At 33.4% G+C, this 14,222-nt stretch overlaps 1 protein-coding gene across 1 annotated transcript; it reads right to left on the bottom strand.

The window, feature by feature from the left end:
* Positions 1-10,053: 10,053 nt before the first annotated feature.
* On the bottom strand, positions 10,054-13,577 carry LOC145602800 (uncharacterized). Its single transcript, XM_081658955.1, has 7 exons — positions 12,114-13,577; positions 11,931-12,021; positions 11,630-11,787; positions 11,459-11,510; positions 11,271-11,350; positions 11,082-11,175; positions 10,054-10,755 (listed from the first exon to the last, which is right to left on the bottom strand). Exons 1-7 carry the CDS (start codon positions 13,008-13,010, stop codon positions 10,277-10,279), a joined length of 1,851 nt encoding a protein of 616 aa, XP_081515081.1. The 5' UTR covers positions 13,011-13,577; the 3' UTR covers positions 10,054-10,276.
* Between the last annotated feature and the right edge of the window lie 645 nt (positions 13,578-14,222).

The following is a 14,222-nucleotide window of genomic DNA, read 5'->3' as shown; positions in this document are numbered from 1 at the left end:
TAAGATATGTATGGAAAATATCTCACAATAATACAGCATATCATATATATTCACTAATCTATAAAGCTAAATTCTAATTGGGCCACGAAAAGATGATATTAGGTAGGTTTTTTTTTTTTTTTTTTTGTGAAATCCATAGGTAGGAGTAGGACACTTTTGCACTTCCTTATGACCACAACTAAGCATTAACATGGCACACATGAAGCCAATTAAGTTTATATGGATATATTTTTTTAAGAATAAAAATAGTGTTAAAGTTTATATTTGATAAACATCCAATATTACACATATAAAAATTTGATAACCGACCTATAATATCCATCGACAAATCTGATTCAATTGGGTACGTAATTTGTGGGAAGGTGGGAAGTGACATGTGTGTTTCAAGAGTGGGGGGAGGTTCGCTGGTAGTTTGAGAGGAAGGGGAGGGACATCAAGGCGAAGGAGAGGGGCAACTTGATTGGTGTTTTCGGGGAGGGGAAAGGGAAGCAAGGCGTTTTTAGGGGTGGGGATAGGGTGGTGAAGGTGGTAGTGGTTGTGAGGGTGTATTGGTTAACCATGATTAGTTGTGTTAAAATTTCGAAAAAATTATGGAAAAAATATAACTCCAATCCTATTTAAGTGATTTATGAAAAAAAAAATTTACAGCAATGAGAAAACCTCCATATTTTATGAAAATATAATATTTCTTAGGTTACAAAATTCCTTTTAGAAGTACTATGATAAATTATACGAAAGTAATAATTCAAATTTCAATACAATAAAAGAAAATGTGTATTGTACTTTATTTATTTTAAATTTTCAAGATTATATTTTTTCACTTAAATTTGTTAAAAGTATAAAACTCATAATATATTACACTTGTTATTCCTTTTTGTTATACACTTAGAAAAATTTGTAAGGAAAAAAAAAACCTTTTAAAAGCTTTTTGGAAAAAAAAAAAAACCACCATGTTCATTTTTTTTTGCGAGAGGAAACCTATTTCTATAATAATCCTCTAATTAAGTTAATGAGACTCTAATTTCCTCCCATTTCTTCTAATTAACCACTAAGCCACCCAATTACTTAATAATTATATTTAATTTATACATAAAAAGAACCACCAACCAACCACCCTTCCCCTTCTTCCTCCCTTTCCCCCTCCCTTTCAAGCAACCCCCTCACCCACCGGACCTGCCGCCCGGAATCCCCCCCCACCTCCGGCAACCTACCTCCACCGCCGGTGGACCATCCCTTTCTCCCTTATCCCCGTTGGCGACCACCGCCTCCTTTCTTCGAATTTTTAGATCTCATATACTCAAACATGCTCAAATCAAGTCCAAATCAATTACAATTTGTTACAAATCACCCTAACATTACATACATACATAATCAAAGCCAAAACAAGCATCAATTGCAAGAAAGATGCACAAAATTTTTTTAAAAAAACCCCAAATCAATTTTCTAGGGTTTTTCAAAATCAAGGAAATGGTTTGTTGCGATGTGATTAGGGGGAAAGGGAGGGTCGTTTGGAGGTGGAGGAGGTCGCCGGAGGTGGGGGATCCGGACAACGGGTGGTCCGGTGGAGGAGGGGTTGATTCCATGGGAGTAGGAAGGAGGAGTAAGGGGAGGGAGGAAGGGAGAAGGAAGGAGGGGTGGTGGTATTTTTGTATATATATTAATTAAATCTAATTATTAGTAATTTGGTGGGTTAGAGGTTAATTAGAAGAATTTAGAGTTTAATTATGTTAATTAGAGGGTAATTAGGGGAATAGGTTTCCTCTCGCAAAAAAAAAAATGGATGTGGTGGTTTTTTTTAACCAAAAAGCTTTTAAAAGGTTTTTTCGCAAAAAGGTGCTTTTAAAAGGTTTTTTTTGACAAATTTGTCATTCACTTATTCCCATGCGTGTTGATTTTCTTACCCATTGATTTGTTTCATAATCACGGAATACATTCCTTTGTATCTTGTTCTTACATAAATCAATGATATGCCTCCAATGAAACTTTTTATTTATGATAACTTTAATGTCAAGATTTTCATTACAAAGCAACTACAATATTAAGATTAAATTTATCAAACAAATACTCCCTCCGTCCCTTTTTTACATTCTTACTTTTTTTTTTATTTCCGTGCGAAAAAGGTCCATAAATTCCAAAATTGAAGGCTATTATCCACATTTTATGAAAAATTTTGAAGGTTTCGGGACCCGGTATCGGAAAGTCTTGAGATGCAATTGGATACATCTAGGGTCATATAATGACGTTTGGAACTATATATGACCATTATATGTTGTCATAAATGTCCGTGGTAAGTTTGAATTTATGAAATCGGTGCAAGTTGTAATTGGGTAAATTGACTGTTTAAAAGCGTATTGGATGGTTTTATCCATCCAAATGAGCTCCGGGAGGATATCAGGGACCACGGTAAACATCTCAACAATTTTTATTTTCGTACCAAAAAAGGTCATTAAATTCCAAAATAGAAGGCTATTACCCACGTTTTTTGAGGAATTTTGGAGGTTTCGGGACCCGGTATTGGAAAGCCTTGAGATGTTAAGGGATACATCTAGGGGTCATATAATGACGTTTGAAACCATATATGACCATTATATGCTGTCATAAATGTCCGTGGTGTAGCTTGATTTTATGAAATTAGTACAAATTGTAATCGGGTAAATTGACTGTTGAAAGGCATATTGGATGGTTTTATCCACCAAAATGGGTTCCCAGAGGATATTAGGGACCATGGTAATTTAAACATCTCGACAATTTTTATTTCCGTGCGAAAAAGGTCAAAAAATACCAAAATTGAAGGCAATTTCACATTTTTTGAGGAATTTTGGAGGTTTCGGAACCCGGTATCTTAAAGTCTATAGATGCTATGGGATACATCTAGGGGTCATATAACTATGTTTGGAACCATATATGACCATTATATGTTGTCATAAATGTCCGTGGTAGGTTTGTATTTATGAAATCGGTGCAAGTTATAATCGGGTAAATTGACTGTTTAAAAGCATATTGGATGATTTTATCCACCCAAAAGGGCTTATGGAGGGTACTAGGGACCATGGTAAATATCTCGACAATTTAGAATTCTGTGGGAAAAAGGTCAAAAAAATTCAAAAATTGAAGGCTATTATTAACGCTTTTTGAGAAATTTTGGAGGTTTCGGGGCCCGGTGGCGAAAAGTGTTGAGATGTAAGAGGATAGATCTAGGGGTCATATAATGACGTTTAGAATCATATATGATTATTATATGTTGTATTTCCTCCGTTCTTTTTTACTTGACCCGCTTTGACTTTTACACTATTCATCACCCCTCCTTTGACCGTCTTTTGTGAATAATATGCAAGGAAAAACATATTCGTGTAAGATCTTTTTGAATTCGTCTCAGTAAGTGCTATCATAATATGTAAATTTTACAACTATTACTTATGGAGAATTAAAGTTATTAATCGTTAAAGTTTTGCATTGGCAAGCGGGATAAAAGAAACAGGTCAAGTAAAAAAAAACAGAGGAAGTATAAAATGTTCGTGGTGTAGCTTGATTTTATGAAATCAGTACAAGTTTTAATCGGGTAAATTGACTATTTAAAGGCATATTGGATGGTTTTATCCACCCAAATGGGCTCCCGGAGGATATTATGGATAATGGTAAACATCTTGACAATTTTTATTACCGTGCGAAAAAAGGTCAAAAAAGTTCCAGAATTGAAGGCTATCATCTTCGTTTTTTGAGGAATTTTGGAGGTTTCGGGACCCGGTATAAGAAAGTCTTGAGATGCTAGGGGATACATCTAAGGGTCATATAATGACGTTTTGAACCATATATGACCATTATATATTTATATGTTGTCATAAATATCTGTGGTAGGTTTGAGTTTATGAAATAGGTGCAAGTGGTTATCGGGTAAATTGACTGTTATGAAAAAGCTATTATCCACGCTTTTTTGAGAAATTTTAGAGGTTTGGGGGCCCGGTGGCAAAAAGTGTTTATATAATAGGGGATATATCTCGGGGTCATATAATATTGTTTGGAACCATATATGACCATTATATATTGTCATAAATGTCCGTGGTAGGTTTGAATTAACGAAATCGGTGCAAATTGTGAACGGGTAAATTGACCGTTTACAAGGCCGCGCCTAGGATGTATCGAAGTCGCGCACTTTGTGGCTTTTGAGGACTCGCAGGACCCTTAATTTGTTTGCCCTTTGGGGCGGCAAATCCATTGCGACCCTAGGTTAAGCGGGGCTACCCACTGAGTTTAAACATATCAATAAGCGGAGGAAAAGAAATTTACAAGGATTCCCCTAGTAACGGCGAGCGAACTGGGAACGGCCCAACTTTAGTAGAGATGCCTTAATTTAATTAATAGCCTTAGTGTGGTTAGCTCACACACTTAGGTATGAATAGTCAAGTCGAAACCTAACCTCTCTAAACTCGACCTTGAGCTTGACAGTAGTGAGCTCTAGCTTAGCTAGAACTCGAAGCTCGTCGAGCTTAAGATATTATTTATCTCGACTCAAGCTCGAAACATATACAAACTGGCTTGGCATAGTTTTAAGCTTAACTCAAGGCTCGACTAAAGCTTGAGTTAGGGCTCGAGCATTTAGTTCTTTGTTTCACTCAATTTAACTTGTTTTAACCAAATTTCCCTACTTTAGTTTTATCAACTATTAATGAATTAGATTTTATCGAATCGGACACTTAACAATTCACGAGCAACCTCGACTCGTTAACACCCCTTGGGGTATGAAACAACTTGGCTTAAAAGTGATGCTTTAAATGTTGTCCAAAAGTTTTGTAAGAGATGATAATGTGCAGCAATCAAACAACTTGGCTTAAAAAAAATTGAAGAATGAAAAAATGAAAATAAATCCAAATATCACTTAATTAAGTAAAAGCTCTTATATTCTTTCATGTACCAAAGAATTATTTCAATCACCACCAAATGTAAATACATTAACATCCCCACCTCCAAATTAAACACCTAAGACTAAAACAATCCCAACAAAGGATGCATATATATTAGAGTTGTTCATGGGTGGGACGGCCCGCCAAGCCCGTCCAACCCGGCCCGCAAAAAGGGCAGGCTTGGATAACCTTTTTGAAAAAAATTGGATATTTGGGCGGGCTAGGCCCGGCCCGTTAACATAAATGGGCGGGTATGGACAAGAAATATGTATTGCGGGCTAGCCCGCCCGGCCCGTTTATTAATGTATAACAATAATAATAATAATAATAATAACAACATTCTTATTTTAATAATTTTATTTAATTAGTTAGTTATGACATACTTTGTGTATTTTTGAAAATAAATACAACGAGACTATATTGAACTATAAGCATTTATTAGTTACATTTATTCATTTTAATTTTATATTTTATCATTAACACTTATTAAATAAGTTTTATCTTACATATATTTATAGCATATGTCATAATTTCAACCTTTTTTTTTAATTTTTATTATCATTTGTGAACAAAAAATTATAAGACAACTATACCAAAATAATTTTAGCACTAGTAAATAATAAAAAGATTAGTTAGTATTATAAAAAATAAAACAAAAATTAAGGCCCGTTAGCCCGCGGGTAAGCCCGGCCCGTTTAACAAGCGGGCATGGACAAAGTATCAAGCCCGCATAAAAGGGTTCGGGTTTGCCACATAAAGCCCGTTGGACAAAAAAATAAGCATTGGCCCGGCCCGCTACCCGTCCAAGCCCGCAAATGATCACCTCTAATATATATGGCTTAGGCATGGTAATAAATTGGAGGAGATTAAAAAAAGGAGATTGCAAATGAAATACCCTAAACACAACCATCATATTCATGAAAGTTGCACAACCCAATCGAATGGCCTAGGCATGGTAAGAAATTGGAGGATATTGAAACTTGGAGGAGATTGAAAATGAAATACCCTTCGATGTATAGGTCAAACACAACCATCATATTCATGAAAGTTGCACAACCCGACCAACATTATAACCTGTTTGGCTAATATAATGTTGAATTACATACTCACATTTGTACCTATCACAAATAAAAAGTATCAATATAAGATATTACAAAAATATAAATGATAATAACAATTAACAATTACTGTTTTTACACAATGAAGCTTACCATACAAACTATCACTTCAGATGGTGAATGAGCTTGCAACAAGTGAATTTGAAGTTTACTTAAATATGCCCCACATATAATATTTCCTTTGAAATCCTGTAATACAAAATATTTTAAATAATCAAAACAACATTAAAAATAAAAAATGTTAAAGAATTACAACCAACTTAAATCAATAATTGATCGATTAAATTTGTAAAAATAATTTCAATTCATCATTAAAACTTAGGCGACGTATTAGTTTAAAAAAATTAATTTTAACACTTAGGGCCTGTTCTCTTACGTTGAAATTCAGTTCAGTTCAGTTCCTAATTTCCTTCTCTTATAAAATATTCATTTCATTTCAGTTCAGTTCAGCTGAGTTCAGTTCAGTTCAGTTCAGTTCAGCTGAGTTCAGTCAATGAGAACAGGCCCTTACTCCAATGTTCTTGAGGTAGTTCTTGTGACGGAAAAAGTACAAGATCTAAATTATTATTGATGTTAAATGTCCAAGCAGAGTGAAGGTTAATCATTTTTTCCAACACAATGTTGTACGCTTCCTCATCCCTACATAAAAAATCCAAGAAATATGTTTAGTTAAATATCAAAATCAATTAATTCATAAAAAAATCAAAATGAAAAACGCAAGATAAATAATACATCTATATTAAAACCCAAATATAAAAATTGAATAACATTAAAACTTTTACAATATAGGTCAAGCACACATCATTAAAGAAAACTTCATGCATCAAGGGCTAATTTACAATATAAATACCTCTCTTCGGATGGAAAGATGTATAAAGCAATATCAGCACTTATAGGTGGTGCGGCTTCAAAAGCTTTAGGCCACACTTCTTGCTTTGGCACAAGTTTAAAGATCAATTCTTGTGGCAATACACTTGTTGCTCCATGTATCCTTAATGATGCTGTATTTGAAAGATGAGCTGAAATTCCCACAGATATATGTTGTAAATTACATATCATGCTACATCTTCCTCTGCCAATAAATATTAATTTTATGGTAATATTAGTGTAAAGTAAAAAATAAAAAATATTAATGATATAAAATAATATTCAATCACTCCATAAAAGATATGATATCTTGAAATATAACATAATATAAAATTAATAAATTCTTGTGTTTATATATTTATATTCCAAAAAATTATATCTCTATAGAATTAATCACCTATTTTTAGAAATACAAAACCTTACCCACTATATTTTTTTTAATAAACCAATTAAAATCTAGTCAAAATTGTTCCAACAATCATATCGTCATAAGAATCAAATAATAAAGAACGAAGGAAATAATATCAACAACATAAATAATAATGAAGGCTAAATACATAATTAAAGAAAATTAAATAATATTAAAAAGGAAAAAAAGGAAATGTACCTCCATGCGACTTCAATAATTGGTTGTGTAAACACATTTGGAATTGATTGAAGAAGTGCGGTAGCACCAACATTGCTAGTTGCACTAACGTTAAGTGGACAATAAACTGAAGTGTTAACACCAACAAGGTTGGATGGTTTAGGTTTCAAGCAATTCAACTCTCCATCATAATTCTTTTCAACAATCAACTTTTTTCGAACATCTTTTGATTCTTGTTCATCACATATCTCGTGATAAGATGGATAACTTGAATACTCAATATTATCTAGTTCCTCATAGTCATTTTCATGAAAATAATCCTCAAATAATTTCCTTTTGACTAAGTTGGATGATTTTTCTTGGTGGTACACATTTGTGGTACCATCCATCATCACTTTCATTATGTTGCAAAAGCTCTCTTTGTTCTTCACAACTACAACTAAACGATTCATTGCCATCTTTTTTTCCACTCGACAATTCCTTAGAAATCTCAAAATATTCTTCATCATACTCCGATCCTCATCTTCGACAAGTGTATTTACATCATTATCCAACTGCAAATAAGTATTTTCTGTTGAGACTGTTGATGCAGGAGACTTCAAATCCATAGGGCATTGAGGAGATGAAGAATCCATATCATTCATCAATTTCAACAAATTAGCTTGATTTCTACCATCTTTACTCTCTTGAGCCAAGACACAATCATCAATAGTATTCCTTTTGCTATTTGATTGATTTTGCCTTATAAAGTCTTGAATATCTTTATAATTTTTGCCCCCCTTTCGAGCTTTTCTTAACAAAGCCTTTTGTACTAGTGAGGTTATGCGAGAACTTGTTCTCTTTAGTAGTTGAGTAGGCTTTCCAAATTCAACATCACAGTCTTCACACAACCAAACATTATTCCTAATTTTCAAAGGATCTTCCACACAATAACTTAAAAATTGTAAAACATAATTATTTTCCTCGACATTCAAAATCATGACCATGAAATAAATGTTAAATTTTCAAAAATATAAAATTTCTTAAGTAATATAATCACAAAAAAAATTTACTTGAAAAATTATATTCATATTAGTAAATTTGATGAAAATCTAATTATATGAAAAGAAAATTCACATTGAAAAGTGAAAAAAATTTATAATATGGAAAAAGCTAACAATACCCGAGACATTAGATAATTAATTATTTAATGCTCTAAGGCACTCGTTAGCAAGTATTTCCATAATAATAAACTTTCTAAAATAACATTGATGAAAAAGTTAAGACTAAATTACATTAAACAATTGAAATAATTTTTTTTATACAATTTTTTAAGCATCCAAAAAATAATACTTCAAAAAATATACAGAAAAAATAAAATAGATAAAACGACGATAAAAGTGCCTAATCAATTTAATTGTTTCAAATAAAATAGATAAATCAATTTCCACACCAACATACCTATGAATTGCAACATCTTTGCAATGCATGCAATAAATAAGATGTTTTTTGCCTTCGACTCCGCATGTGTAGCAAACGGTCATCTAAGAATAGAAAAAAAAAATGTTAATGCTTGATCAATGATCTCAGTTATTTGAAAAACTAAATTAATAAGCAGACTAACTAATTAGATTATACAAAATATTAACCCAAAAAAAAATTAGAGTGTACTCTTAAACTTTTCCATCATATTACCTTCAGTCCTTCACATTTCACACAATGAGGTTTGATATTGACTTTAAATAGTGTGTAAGTCAGATCATTTTAGACTAACCTTATAATTATAACTTATATTTATTGTAAATCCGATTTTATGTATAAGTTTTTATACTATAAACTCATTTGATCTGGATTAGCTAGGTAAAGAGAACATAGGCCAAATAGGCTAATTAGTTGGTTAAAGTATTGAAAATACTATCTACAGTGTCTACAATCATATCCAACTCAAGTCACAATAATTAAGGTAGTGAAAGTATGCTAAGCAGTCCAGATGTTGGACACATTTAATAATGGAGGTCCAACTCAATTGGTTAATTATAGGCTTCTTTTGGTGCGATGATAAATGAAGGATAATGTATGGTTTAGTGGTTTACTACATGAACATGGATATTTAGACTAGATTTTACATAATTGGTAAGTTATGTGTATTTGGGGTGGGCTATATGTCATGATTTATCAGGCTAAAAACAAAATACTAGGTACATCTAACGTTTAGTAGTAAATGATGGTAATTGGCTAATAGTTATCATAATTGCATCTAATAGTAACTGATTTGTTCAGCTGTTATTATGGTATAATATGTCAATTTAATCATGTACTTGTACTAATTTGTTTCAAATTCCATGTTTTAATATGATATGAGTAATCAAATGAGCAGATTTGAGTTATACACGACGATACAAATATAGACATATAGAAGTCTTACTCCGTATTATCTTAATCTAATTGTCTCAAGTGATGTCTTGAGTTGTTATAGATTGTACAATAGCCAATACGAAGCAATTTGAAGAGAAACTATAAAGTATAATTCCGTAAATATAAGAAAATTTCCTCCTCTGTATAACTTCGGTAATCAATTACTCCGTACCATATACAAGCTGAACTACAATGATACTACACAAAGAAAGAGCAGAGAAACCAAATGTTACATACAATCACTCTACTTAGGCTTCAGCTACCCTTTGAGGAATTAATGAACAACCAAGAGATTGTTACTCCCAAATAAGCCACTATACTATATTTGCAAAAAATGTATGTACACAATATGAATGCTACACATTACAACTAATTGTATGATTTTGGTTGTTGGTATTCTACCTATATAATCTCTAAACTCTAGTGGGCAGACCATAGTTATGGTACGCCGTGATCTTTCCATTCGAATTAGCCGTGACAGTCACAAGCCCCCATGTCGGAAAATGAGCAACATTGTTATGCTCTTGGCAATGGTCCTTAGTGTAGATAGGAAGCATGTCCTCAGGCAAAATGGCAGAGCTCTTAGACGCGAACAAGTTACTTAGGTTCACATTAGGAGGAGATCGGTTTATAGAGGCCGCTTCATGGTTAGTAAATAAGCTACTAGAATCCTTCGGCAGTGTTGTAGTACCACACCAAGGTACTGCAACACACACACCTTCAGAGTAAAAATGCTCACAAGAACGAATAGACTTTGTATTGCTCGATGATGATTGATCTGTTGTTGAGTCATGATTCCATACATATACGCGTGAATCCTGTCCAATTGATACTATATGACTACCGTTTGATGTAAATGAAGCTGACATTTGACTTCCTGACTTGTTAAGACCTGCAGTAGGAACGAACAGCATAGTTAAGTGAACTGTCCTGTATTAAACAAAAGATGATACGACACGTTTGAGATTAAGGTTAAATACATTCATATTAGGCCAAATGGGTATATAATTCATATAAGAGACTTGCTAGTTGTTTAGATTACAGCTGGAACGAGTTAAATAGCTCGATCACCCAAGCAATTATAGTCAGTATATACCACAACTGTTTTTTAACTGATTTTTTTGCATATTAAAACTGATCTTTGCTGATCTTTCCTTATCAAAACATATTATTATTAGTCAATTGTAACATATTACACCTATAGATTTGGATGCCTACCTCGGAATCTACAGACAACATCCATCTTGTCAAGTATACAGAGTTTAGAATCTTCTGACGAAACCATAACCTTCTGAGAGTCCTCTGACGAAAACTGCAAACAGAAACAGCAGCAAATTGCTTAGAACAAATTTGACAGAATCACTAAAGAATGTTAGTAAAATAAGAAAATCAACTTTAAGGCGCAACCTGTATTCCTGTAATCCTATTAGTGGATGATCTTTTGCATCCATGAAGTAAAATATGTGCACTAAGCTCGAATGATTTCCCTAGATTATCAACAAACAGAATCTCAGAAAACCGGATGATTAAGAATAAAGCGAAAACTAAAGACAATGAAAGCAACTTAATCCAATCTTTAATGAGGGAATATGTACCTCTTGTCTCATAGAACTGGCAGCAGCCACTAACAGATCCTACGACGAATGCCTGTTTACAGAAAGGATAAGATCAGTAAGATGGTGACCTTAAACAAATATATCCTGTATTATAAAACAGAATTTACAGAAAGCATTTCATAAATATGTAAGCATGTAGTTGAAACATACCTGTCCATCAGGCTGGTAACATACAGCTGTGACTGCATCTCTGATATCGGCCCAGTCTAGAACCCGGTGCTTTGATACTCCCCATACACGAACCTTTCCATCGATTGAACCACTTATGAAGTAACGATTGTTTACGGGATTGAATTGTACACAAGTAACTGATTCAAGGCAATACATGAACTTTAATCAGGATCATTTGATTCTACAAGTCTAAATCATACAGTACTACTTTACTATTATAAATTTAAGAGATTTTGACATGAAGATTGTAATCTGTACATATTTTACATTTTATACTTACCATAATCAGTATGATGGAAAGTGTTGAGACATGTATCAGATCCAAGTTTCCACAAACGAACAGTTTTATCCATGGATGACGAAAGAAGATACTGAAACACGAATAAGTTGTACTAATTTAGCTGAATGTAGAAATATGCAACCAATGAAAAGCTAGTAAATTCTTCAGGGAGGAAAAACTTACATTAGAGTTAGACCAAGCAAGGTCTAAGACATCCGCGGTATGACCATGAAACTCTTGTACAGGCAGCTCGTCGATTTTGAACATTTTATCAGGAACTACAACTGGTATTTCCACCTTCTTATCTCTTTTATGACCACTAATTGGTTCATCTGGAAACCTCTTAAGGCATGAATCTATCGAATTAATGAGCCAAACTCGAACAACACCATCTTCTCCACCAGTTGCAAGATACTGACCATCAGGACTAAACTTCATAGTCCAAATGATACCATTATGAGCTTGGATTTCCTGTGCTGCAAACAACGCGCTGAGCTCCTTAAACTTTTTTTTGTTCACTTGCACTTTCGTTCTACTCATCTCGGATTTACGAGCCTTTTCACAATCACCAATACTTCCTCTCTGTTTCTTCATAAAATCATTCCACCAATGCCTAATTTTCTTGTTTATAGACTTACAACTATTGGAGGTTGATACCTCATCATCCTCACAAACATCACCCAAACTCGGCCTAATTTGATGATCATCCTCAGATTCATTAACATGATCCACATTATTATCTCCACTACATTCCCTTCCACAATCAATAGCAGACGAAGCACACGAACTCGAAACAGCTCCACTGCATTCCACCATCCTTTCCAACCCCATTTCAGCTTCAGCACCAGCAGCATCAGTAGATTTTGTATCGGCTTCAGACAATGAACAAGGATCAATAAAACCCATTTCGCGTAAGAAAGTATAGCGCCTTTCCTTAACACTCTTAAGCTCATTACTCCAGAATTCATACCCCAAAACTTCATTATTAGCAACAGAACAATGTTCAGCTGACATATGATCAACAGAATCAAAGAACTCATCGTCCGCCTCGAAACATTTCACCTTGTGTTGCATTTCCATAAGCCTAAAAACTTACCAATACATAAACATCAAGATCCAAATTTTTCTATATTTTATGTTACAACTTACAAGATATATTCTTACTCACAACTTTAACCAACAAAATCCCAAACTCTAAGCCTTAGCTTTATCTTTACTACTATCAAGGCGACTAAAAATGCTTTACACAATATTACAAACTCGTTATAACAAACTAATAACTCGTCTCTTATAAAAATCGCAAACTTTGGTGTTGCTCGAACCGAGGACTTAACAACCAATCAACAACAACAAAAAAAAACAGGATTATGGAGCACAGTACAATGTAAGATCCCAATAGAAGTAAACCCAAGAACTAAACAGCCATGATTACGGGTTTTACCTCGGATTTAACAAAAAATCGTTATAATAACACCGACTTTCCTATGATTGTGGCATTATGTTGAAAATGCAAGAGTCAAATTCCAACACTAATTCAATAAACAAATTCGAAAAAATTAAAATAAAAATTAGACCAAAATGATTGGAACGAAGTCCTTTGCATTGAGCCACTAAGGTCAGTGAGGGTGTTTGGAGAGAGGAGAGAGAAAATGGCGGAGGAAGGAAAGGGTGATCATGGAGTTTAGGGGGGAAGTATGCTTATTTATATTATAAAGCGTGTGCAAAATTAGTGTATTGTTTATTTAATCTTACGTTTAAAGAAAATTAAAGGAAATTATTTTTCTAATTTGGGTAAGTTCCTATATTTATTTGATTTCATATAGTTTAATTATTTTTTCTATTGGCACCGTATGTGGTATTTTGTTATATTTTTCGTCTTTGCCTTTACTTGGTCATGAAAATATTGGGAAGAAAAAGTATAATAAGACCTCAAATGTGTCCATAAATGAATTGACTGATTGAGTAAACCCATAAAAACCAAAAACAAAAAAGTTTTGTTGTAGAGACTAGAGAGGCATGTAGCAGTGTAGGTCGTACTTTGAAGTAAATTGTAAATATGCATGACTCGAGGAGGCAAAAAAATATTAATCCCTTCTTTAAAGTTCTTCCTGTTTTGACTTTTTTTGCAATACAATCACCGTTAAAATAGAACGAACTTTTAGAGATAATGAGAGAATATGACTAATAACTTAATAAGGTAACTGATCTAATAAGACTTGAAATACACGATTCAATTGTATTTATACTCTGATCTTATCCCACTTTTCCGAATTATTAATCATGTCACTCTAG

The sequence above is a fragment of the Chenopodium album genome, chromosome 21 (genome assembly GCF_948465745.1).
Source record: "Chenopodium album chromosome 21, dcCheAlbu1.1, whole genome shotgun sequence".
In the NCBI taxonomy this organism is placed as follows: domain Eukaryota; kingdom Viridiplantae; phylum Streptophyta; class Magnoliopsida; order Caryophyllales; family Amaranthaceae; genus Chenopodium; species Chenopodium album.
This window is presented reverse-complemented; position numbering and strand designations above follow the sequence as displayed.